General features: G+C 47.0%; 1 protein-coding gene across 1 annotated transcript; it reads right to left on the reverse strand.

Annotated features, from left to right (window-relative positions):
* Window positions 1–2,586: 2,586 nt before the first annotated feature.
* LOC128331074 (olfactory receptor 14A16-like) lies at window positions 2,587–20,679 on the reverse strand. The gene is made up of 2 exons (XM_053264437.1): window positions 19,754–20,679; window positions 2,587–2,641 (listed from the first exon to the last, which is right to left on the reverse strand). Exons 1-2 carry the CDS (start codon window positions 20,677–20,679, stop codon window positions 2,587–2,589), a joined length of 981 nt encoding a protein of 326 aa, XP_053120412.1.
* Between the last annotated feature and the right edge of the window lie 175 nt (window positions 20,680–20,854).

Here is a 20,854-nt window from a genome sequence, read left to right on the forward strand (position 1 = left end):
AAGCCAGGTTTTGACATGCTTTCTAAAAGCTGTGATGCAGACCGAGGAGCGAATACCCACCAGGACAGCATTCCAGAGCTAAACCTATTCCATACGGGCATATAATGTTTAGCTCCCATCTCAACTGTCTTCTATGCTGCAGTTCTGTAAACAAAAGTAAATGTTAGGCCTGAAAATGATTTATAATGAAACGACATCTGTATTTTAGAAATGTAATTCTGTAAATGAATAATGGCTGACATGATGAGTAGCCCTCCATCTATGGTAGGGACCAGTTGGAGCAGTGCTGCACAACTTGAAAAGCAGCCCCAATGGTGTCACTCATCTAGGGGCATATCTAGGATGGGGCAGGCAGGGCACGTGCCCTGGGCGCCACTTGAAGGGGGCACACCATTTTTATTTTTATTTTTAAAAAATTGCCAATGAAAACAAAATGACCACCGCACATGCCCAAATGGCTTCTGTGAGGCCCTAGGCCATGCCAGGTCTTGCAGAGGCCATTTGAGCATGCATGGTGGCCATTTTGTTTTCAGCTGCCATTTTTTTGAAAAAAAAATTTTTTTTAAATGGCCACCGTACATGCTCAAATGGTCCCTGAGAGGCCCTAAAGGCCAGCGGGCGGAGGGGTAACCTTTGTAGACCCCTTCCCCACAGCCTTTAGGAAGCCCCTCAAAGGGGCTACCGGTAATTTTTTTTAAAAAATTAATATAATATAAGTCACTGTACACATATTCAGATTGTCACTATGTACAGAGAATCAGGGCTTGTGAATACTGAGCTGAAGCTTATGAGCTAGGATTATATTCATTTGCTCTTACTTTGCTTCTTATGATAAGTTAGTTAAATGTGATGTCAACAATATTAGTGGTGAGTTTGTCTTTGAATGAGTGTGAAATCCTTAGTATTAAGGTCCACTGGGAGTTTCTTGCTCTCTTTCTCTCATTTTAACTGTCTTTCTGAAATACTAGAATATATTCCAAGCAGTGACACAGTTAACTCTGCATATCCTTTAATAATTTTCAGAGTATCTGGGAAAAGTCAAATTCTCCATTTGTTTTTAAAACTTATGTAATAGTGATGCTACAATGCATAGTAGGGAATTAGACAGGCACTTCTGTTTAGTTTTCCAAGTACACCTCCACATAGTATTTGGGTATTTCATGAGCCCTAGCATACTGAAATGTGTAGTTTTCCAGCATTTTTTGGTCTGGCTACGTCCACTGCTAAATAGTTTTTGAAATATTAAAAGATTAACGAGCTTGATTCATATTTTTCAGGTGATATTATGGTAAAGTTATCTGAAAGATGGGTGTCAGATGTTTGGACAGGGGGTGCAATTTCAGTGCTTGCCCTAGGTGCTATTTTCCCTAGATACGCCTCTGCACTCAGCAAGACTGCTGCAGAGAAAAACACTTCTGGGCAGCAGTGTCATTGTGAACAATGGAAGGATTTGTTTTTAAGTTTTTCCTCTCCAGGGTGATTGAATGTGTCAGTGCAAATGATGCTATTCATAGTAGCAGCATTGGTCATACAATGGAATCTGGGCCATTAGGTTTGCCAGTCCTGTATGCTTATCTCCATTCTCCTTATGAGCTGTAGTCAAAGGCTTGGCCCCAGGCTTCCAAAAGGGGATTGGAGATGCAAGGCTGTGAACCGTTCAAAAGACTATTTACAATTAGATCTGCCTCACCTCAAGAAAAGCACTAATGATGAATAAATGGAATTCCTAATCAGACTGAAGATGACATCCAGACCAGCAAAACATTTATGCCAAATACAAAAAGGAAAATGACAAGTATTGACATAGTGCTTTTCAACAAACGTTCCCAAAGCATTTAGAGAGAGAGGGGGGGGGAGGCTCCCTCTCCCCAAAGAGCTTACAATCTAAAAAAGAAACATAAGATAGATACACCATATCTCACAATCTAAAAAAATAAAATAAGAAGAAACATAATATAGATACAAGCATCCCACTAAAGGCATGCTGTGCTGAGGATGCATAGGGCCAGTTTTTATATTAGGTCCAAATGTTCTGCACTAGTGCAAGGCTGTTCCACTAGATAGTTGCTTTAAATCTGGAGACTGCATTCCAGCCGGTTGCTTTATTCTGTTGCTTCAGTGCTGACTTGACACAAGCGTTGCCTCAAGACCAGCTGAGTTTTCCTCCTACGTTGCTTCCACAGAGTCACTTGTCCCTCCTCCTGTCTAGTTTTTTGCACAGATCCAAAAGAAGATTAGTACACACAGCTCCCAAACCTGGGTAGAACACAGTTTTTCTTGTGTGAATGACCTCAGTGTCTGCTAATTGGATCAGGGTGGGGAGGGGGGAACAGCTAAGAAAGTTAACCTATTTCTGTGTTCTTGGACTGCTTGTTTGTGTATGGTTCCTGGGTCCAAATCTCAAAGGACATCAAGAATTACTAGAGTAATAGAATTTCTCCTGTCTCAGAAAGGGTTGGAAAGTAGGACAGATATATAGTTAGTGATGTGAGCAGAATGTGCATCAGAAGCTGAAGGAATTCAGCTTTTTTCATATGTACCCTATTTTCTTATGGATATTCAACTCTCTACAAGTGGTGTTTTAGTCTAGATATTGGTGATTAAGCTTTGGAAAACCCTGAGGCAGAGACAGAGAGCCTTCAGTTGTTAAGGGAGCAACTTCATTCTCAAAAATAAGCAATGAGGTGGGTCTCACGATCTGTGAGACCCACTTTCCCCCAAATTGCGGGGAGAGTGGGATAAGCCTGCTCTCCCCGTAGATGATCTGGCAGGGAGCCCTGGGTGGCTGGATTGGCCGCCCACACGATTGCCGGCTCTGTGACGGAGCCGGCGGGGGCTGGGGAGCTCGGGGGCTGCACACCCTCTGCAAGCCGCAGTATGCCCTGCACGAGTGCGCAGGGCATACTGGGAAGACCCCCGAGCCGGGAGGCTGCTTTTAAGCCTCCCAGCCGGGGTTCTACACATCAGTAGGCACAGTGCGAAGCTACTCATGATTCTAAAAACCAGGTTTGCGGAGCGCTTGCTCCACAATCCATGGTTTTTTTTACCAGGGGTTCCTGAATGGGTTACCCACTCTGGAACCACCGGACTCGTAGCCGAGCCTAGTGGTTCTCACGTATAGCAAAAATCGGGCTAGGGTCTCCTCGCCCGATTTTTGCTAATCGTGTGAATGGCCCCAATGTCTGCTCATTGGAACAGGGCAGGGAAACACAGCCAAAAATGTTAAGCTATTTCTGTGTTCTTGGATAGATATTTTTTGTTGGATTCCTGGGACCAAATCTTGAGGAGCACCAACAGACACCAGCAGTTACTAGAGGAAAACAGAATATTCCTTATATCTAAGAGGGTAGGAAAATACAACAGATATATAGTTAGTGATGTGAGCAGAATGTGCATCAGAAGCTGAAGGAATTCTTTGAAGTAAGAAAGTGAGTTGTTTCACTTGAAGGTCATTCATATGACCAAATACGCTGCTGGGGGTGGCTGGTGGGGATGCAGGCTCCTACCTGCCTCCCAGCACATGATCAAAATTTGTTTGAAGGTTCTGCCACTTGCATGGCACAAAAGCTGCATTGCAGCAAGTGGACATCCTCCTCTGGTATCCCTCAATAATAATAATAATAATAATAATAATAATAATAATAATAATAATAATAATAAAATTAATTCAATTTCTATACCGCCCTTCCAAAAATGGCTCAGGACAGTTTACAAAGAGAAATAAAACAAATAAGATGGCACCAAGAGCTTTGAGGGATTCCCCTCTGGCGAGCACTCCTGCCACCCAGCTCTGTGTGTTCCCAGACTACCTGAAGCCCACATACACATACAACCAGGTACCTGGATAAAAGAGTGCACTCATGTCCTTCTTCCTGGAGGTAAAATCTTGGGTGACCCAGCAGGGCAGTGCTGGGTTCAGCCTCAATCCCAGAGCTTCACATGAGCAGCCCCACCCTGGTAGGGCTGCACAAGCCCAGCCAGGGCTGCTCATGTGAATAGCCTTTGTGTCTCAAATTAAACTGACATGGCTGTTAATGTATATGATGTTTGGGTTCTGGGATACTTTCAGCAATTTTCAAATTCAAACATGGATTAAATCAAACCAATGTAACTTAGGTAACTTACATTAGCCCCCCTTTTTAACATTGCTGTAACATTTACTTACTTACTTACTTAATGGGTGTACTAGATTATTAAATTGGATCAATATTACAATTCTATTACAATTCTGTTAGCATACTATTACATGCTGGCCTTCTTCCTAACTTATGCTGTGCTTGTGCAAGGATGTTGTGCTAGTGTAAGGCTACCACAGTAGCTAGTTGATCTAACAGTGGAGGTCAAGTTCAAGACTAGTGTTGTGTTAGTGAAAGCATGTTTGTACTCGCAAAACAGGTGTTCAGCCTCTAGCAAACTCCATATGTTTTAAAGAGATTTGAAGTGCAATAGCACAATTTTGAAAAATACCCTCATATTGCACAGCTGCACAATCTTCTTGCGCTAGTGCCTCTTTCTTTGCTGAATAACTGTGAATGGTTGTCAGGAACAAACTCTGAGAAAAAAGCTATACGTGATATGGTGGATCTGTGTAAACTGTTTGTTTTGCTTCTGCTTTGTGAACCAAACAACAACAACAACAACAATAATAATAGAAGTATCAGTGGATTGTCATTCCTTAAGGAGCTTTGTCATACTACAGATCAAGTAGATCATCATATGGGGGTGGAAACTGATTCCTCTCTTCCAATGTGCCCAAGAAAACTGAACCTACTTGGAAGCCTTTAATACGCCAGTGTTGATATGATATTTATTATGATCAACACAGAACTGGTTTTATGTGTGGCTTTATGCCTCTGGGATTACTTGTATTCCATGCAGGGGAGAGAAATGCCTCAGCCTACTTTGCCGTCTGCAAGGCTTTAGTGACAATTGGAAGAGCTTGCCTTAATGTTAAGAAGGATGAACAGAGGTGCCTTTAATGTCTCAAAACAACCCTTCTGTGCAGTACTTTATGCCAGGATATACCTGCTTCAAGCATGTTTGCTTAATCCAGAGTTACTCTTCCACCCTCATTTTTGTGATGGAAATTGGTCCATGCAGCACCACCACCACCCAGGTGGAGCAGGCAGGTGGACAGAAGTGGCTGCTCCTTTCAGCTTTCACTGTTTGTTCAGTTGTGCAAGCAGCCACTGCATCCTCACTTGCTTGCCTGATAACTTGATAACTATCTAATTGGAAAGAATAGAATGCGTGTCAGTGGGTGAAAGGTAAAGCCAGCAAGCTCTGAGAGAGAGAGTTATTTAATGCCTTAGGAAATCCTAATTAAAAAACCCATCACTCCTATCTATCCGGGGATTGCCGGGAGGGACTGAGGCCATTTTTGCCATGGCCCCAGACCCACTTTGGGGGTGCTGCTGCCCCACAGAGGTGGGTACAGGGCTGCCCAAAATCCCCATTCTAGCCAATGGGAATTTTTCTTTTCTTTTCAAGACATCCACCAACAATGCTAGGGGCACCCATCAATTGCCACTCCAGCTTTTTTGCCCCTCTCTCTGGGCGCCCTAACACTTAACACCTTAATACCTACCTACCACCTACCCAAGCAACTAAGATGACACTCAGAGAGACAACACCAACTCTCTGATCTAACAAAAAGGCCACTGCTGCTGCTGCCTGCCAGCAGCAGCAGTGGAGCAGCACACTAAGCACAGCACACACACAGAGAAGAAGCAGGAGGTGGCGCAGAGCAGCAGACCTGCTGCTCTGCATGATGGATGATGTGATGCCCAAAGAAGCCACCGCCTCACTCAGTGCCTGCCACTGAGGCCTGACAGACAGAAGCCAGCCAACCTGCTCTGCTCTGCTGCTCCTCCTCCCCATGGATGATGCATACACACCCTAAATCTGCATCCAGGCAGGCCAGAGGGACCGATCCAAACCAGACCAAGCGCGCAGAGTCAGCACAGGCCAGCCCAGCCAGCAACAACAACAACAACTACTACTACTACTACCACCGCCCCCACAACCAGTGTTGCTATGCCAACATTGCCAGTCACACGCACCACAGCCTGAGCATAGCACACAGCCAACAGCTGCTGCCAGCCAGTGCCTAGCAAGCCAAGCCAACAAAAGGAGAGCTAAGTAGACGGCGCACGCACACCAACCCGTCACGACGCAACTGCGAGGGGAGAGGGCACAATTACAGGCAGGAGGAGGCGAGGCAATCCTAGCACAGATTTGAAAGTTAAAAATCCAGGACATCTTCTACAACCAGCTGTAGTGTCTAGTGAGTGCAGTGAGTGCAGCTGAGCTGAGCTGCGTGTGAGGATGATAGTTTAGTTTCAGCAGACTGAGCATTGAGCATGGGCAATGGCATTGGCAAGCAACACAACACAACACTCACCTGCTGCTGCTGGTTCTAGTAGTTGTCTCTTGTCTTCACCTCTTCTTCGTGTGTGCACAGTGAGTGCATGCCTTTTGCCTTACTTGAAAGAAATGGTTCTCTGGTCCACCACATATTTGCTCAAGGACACAGAGAGGCCCAAGGCAGGTGGTGGCACCAGTGTGAATGCATGTGTGCTGGTGTTTGCCACCAGGTGGTGTGTGTGTGTGTGTGTGTGTGTGTGTGTGTGTGTGTGCGTGCACTGCTAGCTGGGGGGGGGGTAGGGAGGGAGGGAGGGAAGGGGAGAGGAAAGGGGAGGGGGAGTTGGAGGGGGAGAGGGAGAGGAATGTAGCAGAGGGGATTGAAAGGGGAGGAGGGTCCAGCTCAGAGTTGGTCAGCCACATATTATGCACACATGTGATCACGTGTGTGCTTCGGTGGGAGAGACCAGATTCTCATCATCTTGCCAGACCGGGGTTTGGGGGCAGGTGAGGTGGGCGTGGAAGGGAGGATGGAGGGTGATGAAGAGGAAGGGGGGAGGGTGAGGGGAGGGATGGAGGGAGGCATGGGGGGAGGGAGTCTTGGAGGGGGGGGAAGGAAAAAAATGTAGACACACAACACAGACAGACAGACACACAACAGAAAGAAACAGCCTGCACCGCGCACACAGACACACACAGACACACACAGACACAATTCCCTCCCCTGCATAGTTATCAATCAATATGTTGTGTTGGCAGCCAGTTCACTGCTATTCTGATGGTTTTTGGTTTTTTTGCCATCAGCCAACATCAACAGTGACCACAATCAAGAAAACAAGATGATAGTTCATTTGTTTCATTGGAAAAAAAATTAATTCTTTTTTTCATGTAAACCAAGCCCCCCACACATGATTTTTGGTAACATTTTCAATAAAATCAATTCATTCAGCATTCATTTTGTTATCCCTTTGTTACCATTTTTTTTTCTTTTGCACAATTTTGAGGGTTGATTTTAACATGGGATTTTAAAGAAAAAATTATTTACATGTTTATTTACATACTAATATTTACATATTTACACTGCATTAGAATGTATACCCGCCGCTGCCGCTGAGTCTAGTACTATTAGGGCTGTGCTACTTTGGGTGTGTTTGTGCCGTGCCCATGCCAGGTCCCCAAATGCTGACAGGTGGACATAAGGGCCTGTGCTGGTCAGCAAGCATTGGGTTTCTTTTTAGGTGGGCGTTGAAAACGTTTGGCCAGTCACAGCACTACTCCTCCTCCTACCACTGCATCTGCGTGGGCACAGCTCAGCATCCATCACGTCAGCTCAGCTAGAGGTGGAAAGGGGAAGGGTAGGGATGAGCACAGAGGTTGAGCCAGGCAGGTGACCAACCATGGGGCAACCACGGTAATCACTCTCCCGTCTCAAACTCCAGCTTGGGGTAGCCCAGCAGGGGGAGGTTGACCTTGAGGAAGACCAACTGCTCCACCAGACCAGCGTCCAAGTGTGAGCGAGAGGGTGTCACCACGTCCCCGGCACGTGAAAACACCCGCTCGCTCCGGACACTGGTTGGGGCTAGGAGAGGAGGCACACAGCAACCACCGCCAGGTCCGGCCAGACTTGGCGGTGGGTTGCCCAGAACTGTGCACAGTCCACGCCGTCTTCCTCCACAGGCTCCTCCAAGTACTGCGCAACGCATTGCTCAGCACTGGAGGGGAGCCTGGCAGGTCGAGCCTCCCGCATAGCAGGCATGGCGCCATAGCAGACCCGCTGAAACCACTGGGCAGATTTTGTGGCGGGAGTAACTGGCTGCTGCGATGGCGCTGCCTGGGATGCCACGCTGCTGGACTGGGAAGAGGGAGGGGAAGGGGAAGCTGATGCCGGCTGGCCACCCACGCTGCTGCTGGGTGCAGGCTGAGCGGCGGGGGCTGCCCCCGCACCACTACCAACATCCTGGTCTCTGCGGGCCCTATCGGCCTCCTCCCCCCTCACCTTCTGTACCAGGATGTCCCTCCACCTGGGCAATTCGTCAGCACTCACAGCATTGCCCTTGATGGCTGGGATACAGAGACAAGCGAGGACATACTCCTCCCTGTCTCCCAGCTCACGAACGAGCCACCTGTCAACCCCAGACTTCAGCCTCCCAGCCAGAGCACGACCCTCTGGAGTGATCAGAGAAATCTGGAGTTCGCCCATCAGCTTATCCAGACCCATAGCTGTGGGCAGCGCCTGGCTCAAGGGAGTGGTGTCGCCACACAAGCCCTTCGTGGCAAATTGGAAGGGCTCGAGTGCCGACACCGCCTCGGACATCTGCTTCCACTCTGCGTTCGAGAGGTCGCAGACGTCCAAGGACTCGTCCCTCACCAGGGCGACAAGGGCTCTCTCCTGCTCCAACAGGCGCTGGAACAGGAGGAAGGTGGAGTTCCACCGCGTCTCAACATCCGTAGGGATGAGATGGCGAGGAAGTCCAAGGTCATCCTGCTTGTGGCGAAGCAGTTTCCTGGACTTCTCACTGTGGTGGAAGTGGGCGGCCAGCTTGCGAGACTTCTCGACAAGCCTGGCCGTGGCAGCAACAGCACCTTGGAGGGGGCGGCCTTTCTCCTGGGATGCCTTCAGCTCCTTAAGGCCGAGGGGGTCCCTGACAGTCAGATGGAGCATGTGTGCCATACACTGTATGTTCACACAGCCCATGACTGTCTTGACAGCGGCGGTAATGTTGGATCCATTGTCTGTGACAATGGATCCCCTAGAGAGGTGTGGACACCCGCCAATCCACTCCTCTATCAGGCGGTCAAGTACGGCCGCCACCTCCTCCCCGGTGTGCCTCGTGTCCATCGTCTCCACATGCACAACGGCCCACCTGTGCCGTAGTGCAGAGGGAGCCGCGCCGGACCAGGAAGCATTGCCCAAGGAGGTCCCCTCACTCTCCGGTCCCCACCAGTGGGCAGTGAGGGCCAGGAAAGAAGCGTGCATCCCACTGACACTGGTCCAGAGGTCAGTCGTGAAATGCACGCTGGTGCCCGCCCGAGCCACACGCAGCCCGGCCGACACGAGCTCCCTGCACTTGCGGTACAGGGAGGGGACCACGTTCCGGCTGAACGTGGTCCTTGAGGGGATGATGTAATCGGGAGCCAGGTACTGGAGTATCCGGCGGAAGCCAGAGTTCTCGACCACCTGAAACGGCTGGTCATTGGTGGAAATCATCTCCCCTATGAGGCGGGTGAGGTGATGATGGTCCACACGAACAGTACGCTGGCTGCCCGACAACTGTGTCCACCGCTGGACTGGCAGTGCAGCCTGCCTTTTGGCTGGCGCAGGCACACTGCTGCTGTCTACCCTAGTGGCAGATGCACAAGGTGCACTAGCGCTGCCAGCCTGTCCACGGAGACCTGGGTGGTGACGCTCCATGTGCCTCCACATGGGTGTGGTACCCAGGTGCCCAGGATCCTTGCCACGGCTGACCTGCATCCTGCAGTGGACACAGCGGGCATGGAGTGGGGCATTTTCAGGCACCTCAAAATGCTCCCATACACCACTGCCCTTGGCCTCCTGTGCCCTGGGCACTGTCCTAGGCTGTTTCTCTCTGGGTGGATGCAGTCCTGGGGGTGGCAGCCGCCGCTGCCTGCCCACTGCTGCCACCCAACCCGCCTCTTCCACCCTCCACACGAGAGGAAGGGCCCGGCTCCACGGGCAGAGGAGAGGCAGGCCTCTCCTCCACCACCTGGGTAGACCGTTCCCCAGAGTGGCGGGCTTCATGAGGGGGGCCCCCACTGAGCAGCAAGAGGATAGGTGGAAGGGGCCCCAGAGAGACGGAGAACCTGGCTGCACGATCCTCACCACCCTCTACCTGCTCTTCCACATCCACTGTGTCCTCCACCACAACCACTGGCGGTATCCCAGCAGCACCTGTTGCCGCCGAGGAGGGACCCGCCACAGCCCTACCAGTGCCTATGCCCCTGCCGCGATTGCCGGCAGCAGGTGTGGGGGGGAAATCAATCCTGCGGGCCAAACTCGGAGCTGGGGCGAAGATTTGTCCAATGGGGAGGAGCGGGGTATCCACAGGTTCCCCGCGTTCTCTCTGACTCCCTCTCCGTGCCTCAGGCGCACCCCTCACCTGGCCTCTCCCACCTCTGCCTGGCAACCTTGCGCGAGGCCTGGCCAGCACACGGCGCTCATGTTGCTCAGACATGCTTAGACCCCTTGGAGAAGAGAGAGGGAGGGGAGAGAGAGAGAGGGGAGAGAGAGAGAGAGGGGAGAGAGAGAGAGAGGGGAGAGAGAGAGAGAGGGGAGAGAGAGAGGGGAGAGAGCAGGAGCAGCACGGAGGGGGGGAGCTGTGATGTAGCAGCACGGAGGGGGGGAGCTGTGATGTAGCAGCACGGAGGGGGGGAGCTGTGATGTAGCAGCACGGAGGGGGGGAGCTGTGATGTAGCAGCAGGGAGGGGGGGAGCTGTGATGTAGCAGCAGGGAGGGGGGGAGCTGTGATGTAGCAGCAGGGAGGGGGGGAGCTGTGATGTAGCAGCAGGGAGGGGGGGAGCTGTGATGTAGCAGCAGGGAGGGGGGGAGCTGTGATGTAGCAGCAGGGAGGGGGGGAGCTGTGATGTAGCAGCAGGGAGGGGGGATTCAGGTGTGGGGGGAGGACAGCAGCAGCAACGGTCCCAAGAGGAGGGACCAGAGGGTGTGTTTCCGGGAGGTTAGTGTGGCAAGGGGTCTGGGGTGTGTAAAGGGAGTCAGGGGGTCAAGAAGAGGAGAGACCAGAGGGTGTGTGTTGTGGCAAGGGGTCTGGGCAAGAAGAGACCAGAGGGTGTGTTTCCAGGGGGTTAGTGTGGCAAGGGGTCTGGGGTATGTAAAGGGATGGGAGTCAGGGGGGCAAGAAGAGGAGAAAGTAGAGGGTGTGTTTCCGGGGGGTTAGTGTGGCAAGGGGGGAACAATCTGGGAACAATCAATGAATCAAATGAACCAATATGCAAAGTTAAACAAGAAAACCTTAAACCAATTAAGAAAATCAAAACTTGGTGGAAAGTCTCGAGGGGGGGGGGGCGAGGGAACCAACAAACAACAGGGAGGAAGGGACACACACAACAAAACCAGAACCAAAGATGCTGATCACACAACTAAAATCCTAAAGAAAGCGGAACTCAGGCAGGCAGCAGCGAGGATTAGGGAAACAATCTGGGTGGGAGGGGGCAGGGCAGGAGTGGAGGTGGCGGTGGGGGGTTTCTGGATGGGAGGGAGGGGGGAAGCTAGGAGCAGGGCCACACAGAGGGGAACAACCAAACCAACCAATATGCAAAGTTAAACAAAGAAAACCTTAAACCAATTAAGAGAATCAAAACTTGGTGGAAAGTCTCGAGGGGGGGGCGAGGGAACCAACAAACAACAGGGAGGAAGGGACACACACAACAAAACCAGAACCAAAGATGCTGATCACACAACGAAAATCCTAGAGAAGGCGGAACTCGGGCAGGCAGCAGCAAGGACTAGGGAAACAATCTGGGTGGAAGGGGGCAGGGCAGGAGTGGAGGTGGCAGTGGGGGGTTTCTGGATGGGAGGGAGGGGGGAAGCTAGGAGCAGGGCCACACAGAGGGGAACAAATTAACAATCAGAATCCAATGAATCAACAAAAGCAGAAACCCAATTTAAATCAATATAAGAACACAGCCAGCAACTAAGGGCAGGAAATCTCGGGTGGGGGGGGGGAAACCAACCAAAAACTAAGAAAGACCACTCAGAGAAGCAAAAAAGACAATAAATCAATTGCAACAATAATATAAACTAAATCCTCAGTCTGAACAAAAAGAAACAGAACTCAGGCGGGCAGCAACAACACAGGCAATGGCACAAATTATTAATTAACAATCAAACCAACCACCAAAGCAGCAAATATATAAATTAACACAGAAGCAATAAATAATCAAATTGAATGAAAATCAAAAGGTGGAACAAAAACAAGCCAGGCAAGGCACAAACAGCAATAAATGAAAGCAATGCAGATGGGTGGGGGTGGGGGAGGGGAAGCCAAAAGGAGGAGGAATGAGAGAGAGAAAAAGGGTAAAGGGAGGGTGGGGAAAGGAAGAGAGAACAGAAGAAAAACAAGTACAACAGGAAAAGTTGGGAAAAGTTAAGAAAAAAATAAAGTAAGTAAAGAGAAGAGACAGACAGACACAGGGCAGATGGACAAAAGGAAGGTGGCACAACAACACACAGAGAGAGACACACAAAGACACACACTATAGGACACAGTCAGGGACTCACACAGACACCAGCAGAAAAAGCAAGGGTCTCAGATGATGATCCCACAACTGCAGCCAAAGAGACGTTTCTAGGCAAGAGGCTTGGGTTTATATAGGTTTGAAATTCCCTCCTTTGGGAGCCCCCACCTTTGCACTCCCCCACCCCCTGGCCAACAGGGTGCCAGCTCTCAACAGTGCAACAGCCAAGCAGCCTACCAGAGCGCAAGACTCATTCTGGCCAATCAAAGGATCAATAGCACAGCCAATGCAATGCCTGAAAAATAGCCTCACAAAATGGATGCCAGAAGCAAAAGTTGCAAGAAGGAGCCACAAAATGGAGGACACACTTTAAACTTGAATGCAAGTCAATAGAAGCCTATGGGACATCCGAACTGGCCCGGATTCGGTCCGGATCCGGACCGAAAGGGCCCAATTCAGTCTGGATTCGAACCTCCGAATCAGAACTGGATCTGAACCGAACTGCACATCCCTAAAATGGTCTATCTATATTGGTACTAAGATGCTGTAACTATGAAGTAGACTTTTATTAACATATGCTTTTGGTTCCTGGAGATTTGCTCCCAGGAGTCCAAAATAAATCCTCAGAAGAGGCACACAGAGAAAAAAATAACTTAAGCCATGAATTTAAATAAAATTAACATTTATTAGATAGAAACTGGCTCTATGTAGGTATGCATAAGTAACACATCACTCATGAAGGCTATGCACTTCTCAGTCACTAGTTCAAACCAGTCTACTCCTCAGAATGTCTCTATTTTCCAAAGTTAAACTTTAATATTAGATGAAGGGGCCAATTCCACAACTTGCAGTACCAGCATTTGTGATGAGAAATGACTTTGGGGTCAAAGGATGTGAAATTGTCCTTGGCTCTAGTGAATTTGTTACTATCATTGCACTTGCAAGTTCCTTGAACATGCAATGCAATACAGATACTCTTACTCCTGTGAATCTAGTCATAGAACTGAGGATATCCTTCTGGTGGCAAGGCAACTGCAGTGCAAATTAAAAAAAAATACTGGTTGACATCCAGAGTAATGCTGCACTGGTGCTACGGGGGGGGGGGGGGCGGCAATTTTATCACTCTCCTCTTCGCTCTGAAATATCCCTCCCAAAAATATGTCCCTTAGGGTCACACAGATGCTCTTGAAATGAGCTATGGCCCATCCAGGTGGATTGGATGAAAGCATTATTTGTTTGTTTGTTTATTTATTTATTACATTTATATACCACCCAGATTTTCATCTCATGTGCTCCATCCCACTTTGTATGCTGCTTCCTGTGGTGGTGATGCCCTAAAAGCTGCTGTCACAAGTTGTGCCAAACCAAGCTGATGTAGGCCTCCCATTTTGCTCTTTGTCCTGTAGTGTAATTGATACCACTCCTCCTCTTTCTGCAGCAGCAGGCAGGTAGCAAAATCAAGAGATTCAGTGAGGAACCTAATGAACCAAAATATATGACTGTAGGGTCTTTGTTCATTTTGCTTGGGCAGGCTGTAAGATGTCTGGACCTAAGCAGAATCAGTGTCATCACTTCGCTATTAATGACATGGAGTTCATTGGCCTCAGTGTGTCAACACCATTATAAAACTCTTCCTTCCCTTTTCATGAAAAGCAGGTCCTGCAGTGGTGCTACTTACTTAGTGCCCAACCATGACAGATAGCCAGATATCAGAGATGACAGTCAGGCAAGCCTGAAACAAAAATGAACACCAGGCCATTTTACTGGAAAATGATGTATGGATGGTGCTGCTGAAAAAACAGGAGGAATGGAGTGATTAAATGGAATGCTGGAATTGCAAAGGCTAGTTGTCTTTGTGGGACAAAGAGAATTCTGCATGCCCACATTTATTTATTTATTTATTTATTCATTCATTCATTCATTCATTTATTTATTTATTACATTTCTATACCACCCCATCCAAATGCTCTGGGCAGTATACAACAACAAAAAACCACAAACCTCCATTTAAAACAATTGACTTAAAACAATATAAAACAATTTTTAAAACAGTTTAAACTGTTTTAAACTGGAGGAGAGCTGGTCTGAGGGAAGAAAGCTTTTCTTGTGGTAGCAAGCATGACTTGTTCCCTTAGCTAAGCAGGATTCAACCTGGTTGTATATGAATGGGAGACTACATGTGTCAGCACTGTAAGATATTCCTCTTATCCTTTGGGGATGGAGCCACTCTGGGAAGAGCATCTAGGTTCCAAGTTCCCTCCTTGGCATCTCCCTGGCTGAGAGAGATTCCTGCCTGCAATCTTGGAGAAACCTCTGCCAGTCTGTATAGTAAATACTGAGCTAGATGAATCAATGATCTGACTTAGTATATGGCAGCTTCCTATGTTCCTAAACTTGTTAAAAACATTTTAGAACAATTAAAAAACCTTGGGAGACCAGACCAAAGGAATAAGTTGTTAGGGCTCTCTTGAATGTCAACCATGAGCCCAAACTGTGAAATTTCTGCCAGTAGTGCATTCCACAGACCAGGAGCAGCAACAGAGAACATCTGGTTTCAAGGTGGCACCAGATGTACCAGTGGTAACCGGAGATGGATCTCTCCAGATGACCTCAATGTGCGGTGTCGATCATATAGAAGAAGGCGCTCTCTAAGGTAACCCAGACCGAAGCCATTTCAGGGCTTTAAAAGGTAATAACCAGAACTTTGTATTTTCCCCTGAAACATATCAGCAACCAGTACAACTGTTTAAGGACAGGCATCTGGGTTACCCCAGAAACCAGTCTAGCTGCCATATACTGAATGAACTGAAGATTCCAAACTATGTCCAAAGGCAGCCCCATGTAGAGCACATTGCAATAGTCAAGCCTGGAAGTTACCAGCTTATGCACGACTGTTTTAAGATTGTTCTTTTCAAGGAATGGACACAGCCATTGAATCAGCTGAAGCTGATGGAAAGCGCTCCTGACCATAGCCTCCACCTGAGATACCAGGGTGAGGCCTGGGTCCAAGAGCACTCCCAAGCTGCATAACTGTTTCTTCTTGAGGAGTGTTGCCCCATCCAGCGCAGGAATCTCTAACTCATCTCTAAAATTCCAGTCTCCCACAATGACCACCTCTGTCTTGCTTGGATTCCGCATCAATTTGTTGTCCCCCATCCAGTCCATTACTGCCTGTTGGCAGGTATTTAGAGAATGAGTGCCATTTCCTTATGATTATGATGATGACAAGGAGAAATACATTTGGGTGTCATCAGCATACTGATAACACCCTGCACCAAAACTCCTGATGACCTCACCAAGTGTTTTCATGTAGAGATTAAAAAGGCATTGGTGACAGAATGGAGCCCTAAGGGACTCATAATAGCTCCCATTTTGAAGTGCAACTGTCACCAAGCTCCACCATCTGGAATCTACCTGAGAGATAAGAGCAGAACCACTGCAAAGCAGTGTCTCCTTTCCCCAACTTCCCCAGACGATCCAGAAGGATACAGTGGCCAATGGTTTCAAATACCACTGAGAGAGCAAAAAGAACCAACAGAGTCATACTCCCTCTGACAATTCCCTGGTAAAGGTCATCCATCAGGCTGAACAAGGCTGTCTCAACCCCATAGCCAGCAGTACAGACAATTTGAAATGGGTCTAGATAATCTGTTTCCTCCAAAACTACCTGGCACTGGTTAGCCACCACTCTCTCAATCACCATGCCCAACCATGGGAGATTGGAGGCTGGCCTATAACTATCCATAGCTGAGGGATCTAGGGAAGGCTTCTTAAGAAACCTTAGGGAAGACCACTTCTTATGGTGGTCTTAACCATTGCCTCCTTCAAGGAGGCATCCTACCCTCCTTCAGCAATGCATTGATGATATTAACTAGACCACCTCCAACAGTTTCCCTGCTAGATAGAAGCAGCCAACTTGGGCAAGGAGCCAGAGAACAAGTGGTAGGCCACCCCACCCCAAGGAGCTTGTCCATATCTTCAGGCATCATGGATTGAAACTGATCCAATCTAATACCGCAAGAGCAATTTCTGGACACCCCCTTCATAGGCCCTGCAGAAATAGTGAGGCCCACGTTGTCCCAAATCCTGGAGGTTTTATCTGCAATGAACTCATTAAAGGTGTTACAGCAGGACATAGATTTCAGAGACTGATTTGAAACAGAAGGAGCTTGAATTAAAGTCCTCATCACCCAGGAGGGTCTGTTGAATGTGAACCTGGAGATGCAATACACAGAAACCATAATTATTGTTGTTGTTGCTGCTGCACTCACCACCACTGCATAAACCTTCAAATGGGCTCTATACTGTGTCCTGTCAAATTTGAGCAGAGTTCTCCTCCACTTGCATTCCCATCACCTACCTTGATGTTTCACCCCCCACAACTCCTCTGTATACCAAGGGGCCACTTTTAAAGCAGGCTGGTGCTTAGGAGTGATTGTGTCAACTGCTCTGGTGAGTTCCCTGTTCCAGGTTCCCACCAGGGCATCAACAGAATCACTGGCAGCAACAATGTTAAAACCCTCCAAGTCTTTTTGGAATCCTACTAGATCCAGCAGCCTTATCAGGTGGAGAATGTTACTATTAGGATCATCCTAACCCTGCAGGGCTGGATTGTGGATGTGAAACCAACCTTAATCATTTGTCATGTCTGCTATGAACTGAGCCACACCAGATAAGTCAGCCTCAAAATGGATATTGAAGTCCCCCTGCACTAAAGGTCTGGGAGACCCCAACTCCAACTCCAAGACCAACTCCATCAGCTCAGTTAGGAAGTCAGTTGGACAGCAGGGTGGATTGTACACCAACAGTGTACACAATACTGAACTAAACAGGGAAATGGTCTGATGCAGTATAAAGCAGCTTCCTATGCTCCTAATTTTTGAAGGCCAATGGAGAGGTGCTTGGTGTCTCACCTCTACCTCTTCTGTAGCAAGGTGGAAACAACTGCAGAAGGTGAGGAGCCACATGGCAATTGGTGGAATGAAGAGGGCTGGGTTCCCTGATCTCTTCCTCTGCTGCAGTGACGTGGAATGACTGCAGATGGGCTTCAGTCTGGAAGGGAGCAGCAGTTGACAGTTGGCTCCAGCAAAGCTAATGGAGAGGGCCTGGCTATCTGACCTCTCCCTTTGCATCCTTTGTATCATCTCACATGATTTTGGTGATGCAGCCAGGGCATGCTTAAAACATCTTCCCTTGACTCCAGGCTCTCCAGGATGCTAGGAGGGGGTTAGGGCAGCAGCCTCTCTACTGTGCTATACCCTCCATAAAAGATTCTGAATCAGTGAGGGGTGTTTTTTTAAACTTTGGCTAGATCTTTGACTTCAGTCTTGGGATGGGAAATATAGGTAAGGGTCTAGTAAGGGTCTAAGGGTCTATTCATCTTGTAATAAGTGAGTGAACCCAACAATTCATGCAGGAGACAGTGGCAATTAGAATAGAAAAAGCAGTTAGAACTAGGTGGGTGAGGTTTGGATAGGGTGGTTATAACTTGTATGTGGACCTAACCTAGAATTATTAGGTTGTGTTATGATTGTAAAGGTAAGTTATGACATGATAGTAACTATTTGAATATGCTGTAACATTATTTAGTTTTGCTTCCTTTCTTTCATTTTTAAAAAAATAAAGTTGATCTTATACTTCTGGTCTCCCTTGTTAACCTGCAATATTTTTTGAATTACACTACAGGTCCCATTCCCCCATCACTGTCCAAAGACCTTCTTTAATTTCTTCAGTAGGTCAGGAATCCAGGAGTCAGGGCAGAACCACTTTTTAAACATTTATATTGTTACTGGCAACCATAGTTCCAAAACAGCTTCCAATCAGGATGGAACTCTGTTGCATCCCTAATAAAAAAGAGTAATTTCTGCTAGTACATGAATTTTCTTTCAGGTTTCTTTAAAAAAAATGCAGAGGGATCATTGTCAGCTTCTGACAATCTGTGAGTAGATATAGTCCTCTTCAGATATGATTGAAAAGAGACACCAGCCCTCCTGATCATAGAAATGCCTGCTTTCATGGATATGGCATTCACCTCTTCAGATGAATGCTGCTGTATCCAGAAGTGGGTCCCTCAAAGGGATGAGTGATGTGGCTGGGGCAGGATTTCTGGCCTCATTTTAGGTGTTGTACACAAGTACAGCATCTTTTGTTGAATGTCTGAGTATGGCTTAGGTTATATCTGTAATTAGCAAGATATTTTTGAGAGAGTTTAGGCCAGTCACTCTAAGCCTAAACTCTTACAAGCATTTCACAGACACCACTACGTATTTCAGCAGCATACAGCAGCACTACACATACATGCACAAACCCACCCAAGCACTACACATTGATACAAAACCACACACACATGCTCCAGCACACACAGAGAGACATGGATACACAGACACATATTTTAGATAAAGACAACCCCATATGCTAGTACACACAAGAAGCTGTACTCCCCCAAAGGTAGCCATCTTTCTTTTAGGAAGAGGCTTCACCAGGGAACAATCAATCTGTGACAGCATGAACTGCAAAACTACTGGCCCTTATTTTTGATTTAATGAAACTTTTAAATAATCATGACTTTATTAATGCACAATGGATATTCTGAAAGAGCAAACCCCCCCCCCATATTCCTGTTTTTTTTAGAAAATGGGAGGAGGAGGAGTTGGAGGAGGAGGAGGAGGGAGGAGGAAAAAAACTGAAGGTATGTTTTGGATATGTAAAAACTGCGTCAAAGACCATTCAAAACTTCACATCAAGGCAGCAGCAATAGCAAATATTTCCACCAGATATTTTTGAAATTTAGCCTGTTTATAGCATGTACCACATAGCTTCACAATACCACATTTCATACAGTTGGGAAAAGCCATCTAGATTCTGTAATTAATAATGTTTTCAACTTTTTAAATTGTTGGTTACATGTTTTAACGATTTTTTTCTATGTCTGTGCTCTCCAATCTGTACAATTCAGGAAGGATTAAAGTAATAAAAATCAGTAGATCTTGTGAATGGAAAAAGGATAGTGATACAATTGATTAGCTGTAGGAATGGGAGGATACTGTATTCAGGACACACACAAGCATTTTTAAATATTCATATTATTAACATCAGTGTCTTCTGTAAATTGTAATGATTGCAGATGAATACACAGAGTTGAATTCACATTTTAAAATGAAATCTCGCTCATATATTGTTAGTTCTGTTCTTAAAACCTAATAATTTTGCTAGTGCAACCTTGATCTCCTTGTTTCTCATGCTATAGATCAGTGGATTCAATATGGGAGGAAACATTGAATATATCACAGTTAATATTAAATCCATGTGTGATGGAGTGTTAGATGTTGGTCTGAGGTAGGCAAAGCTTCCAGTGAGTACTAATGTGGAGAAGACAATCAAGTGAGGAAGGCAAGTTGAGAAAGCTTTTTGTCTCCCCTCTACAGAGGGGATTCTCAGCACCACAATGAAAATGTGCACATAACTTCCAATTATGAAGATAAAGCAGGCAAACACAAGACTAATACTTAGCACAACTGCCCCAACTTCAATTAGATATAAGTTAGAGCAGGCAAGCTTAAGTAACTGTGGGATTTCACAGAAAAACTGATTAACAACATTGGAGCAGAAGGGGATAGCAAAGGTGCCACTGGCATGTAACACTCCATAGAGAAGACCACCAATCCATGCACTAGCAACCATTTTAATGCAGGCTGTCCTGTTCATCAACATATTGTATTGCAATGGATTACAAATGGCAACATACCGATCATATGCCATGAGTGTAAGGAGAGAGATGTCAGATGCTAAGAAGAAGAGAAACAAGAAGACTTGAGCAACACATCCTGAAAAAGAGATGTGTCTTGTATTCATGATGGAATTGAACATGGATTTGGGGATTATGACTGAAACTTGACCAATGTCCTGCATAGCCAAGTTCATCAGAAAGAAGTGCATAGGGGTATGAAGGTGATGGTCAAGAACTACTGCACAGATGATGAGAAGATTGCCTGTTATCGTTGCCAAGTACAATAGCAGGAATAAAAGGAAGTGTAGAATCTGCAATTGCCGAACCTCTGAAAACTCCAGGAGCAGAAACTCAAAGCCCAAGGAAGAGTTAAGCATGTTGTACTTGACACAAATTGCATTATACCTGTGGGAGGTGGGAAGAAGGGGAAATATTAAACAGAACCTGTGATCAATAAATCACACTTTCCAATAAATTAATTGATAATACAGGAATAGGATTATTTATTTCCAGTCTCCTCACTTCATTCTTGTATTACAATATGGGTTGTTA

This window comes from Hemicordylus capensis, chromosome 6, assembly GCF_027244095.1.
Source record: "Hemicordylus capensis ecotype Gifberg chromosome 6, rHemCap1.1.pri, whole genome shotgun sequence".
Taxonomy (NCBI): domain Eukaryota; kingdom Metazoa; phylum Chordata; class Lepidosauria; order Squamata; family Cordylidae; genus Hemicordylus; species Hemicordylus capensis.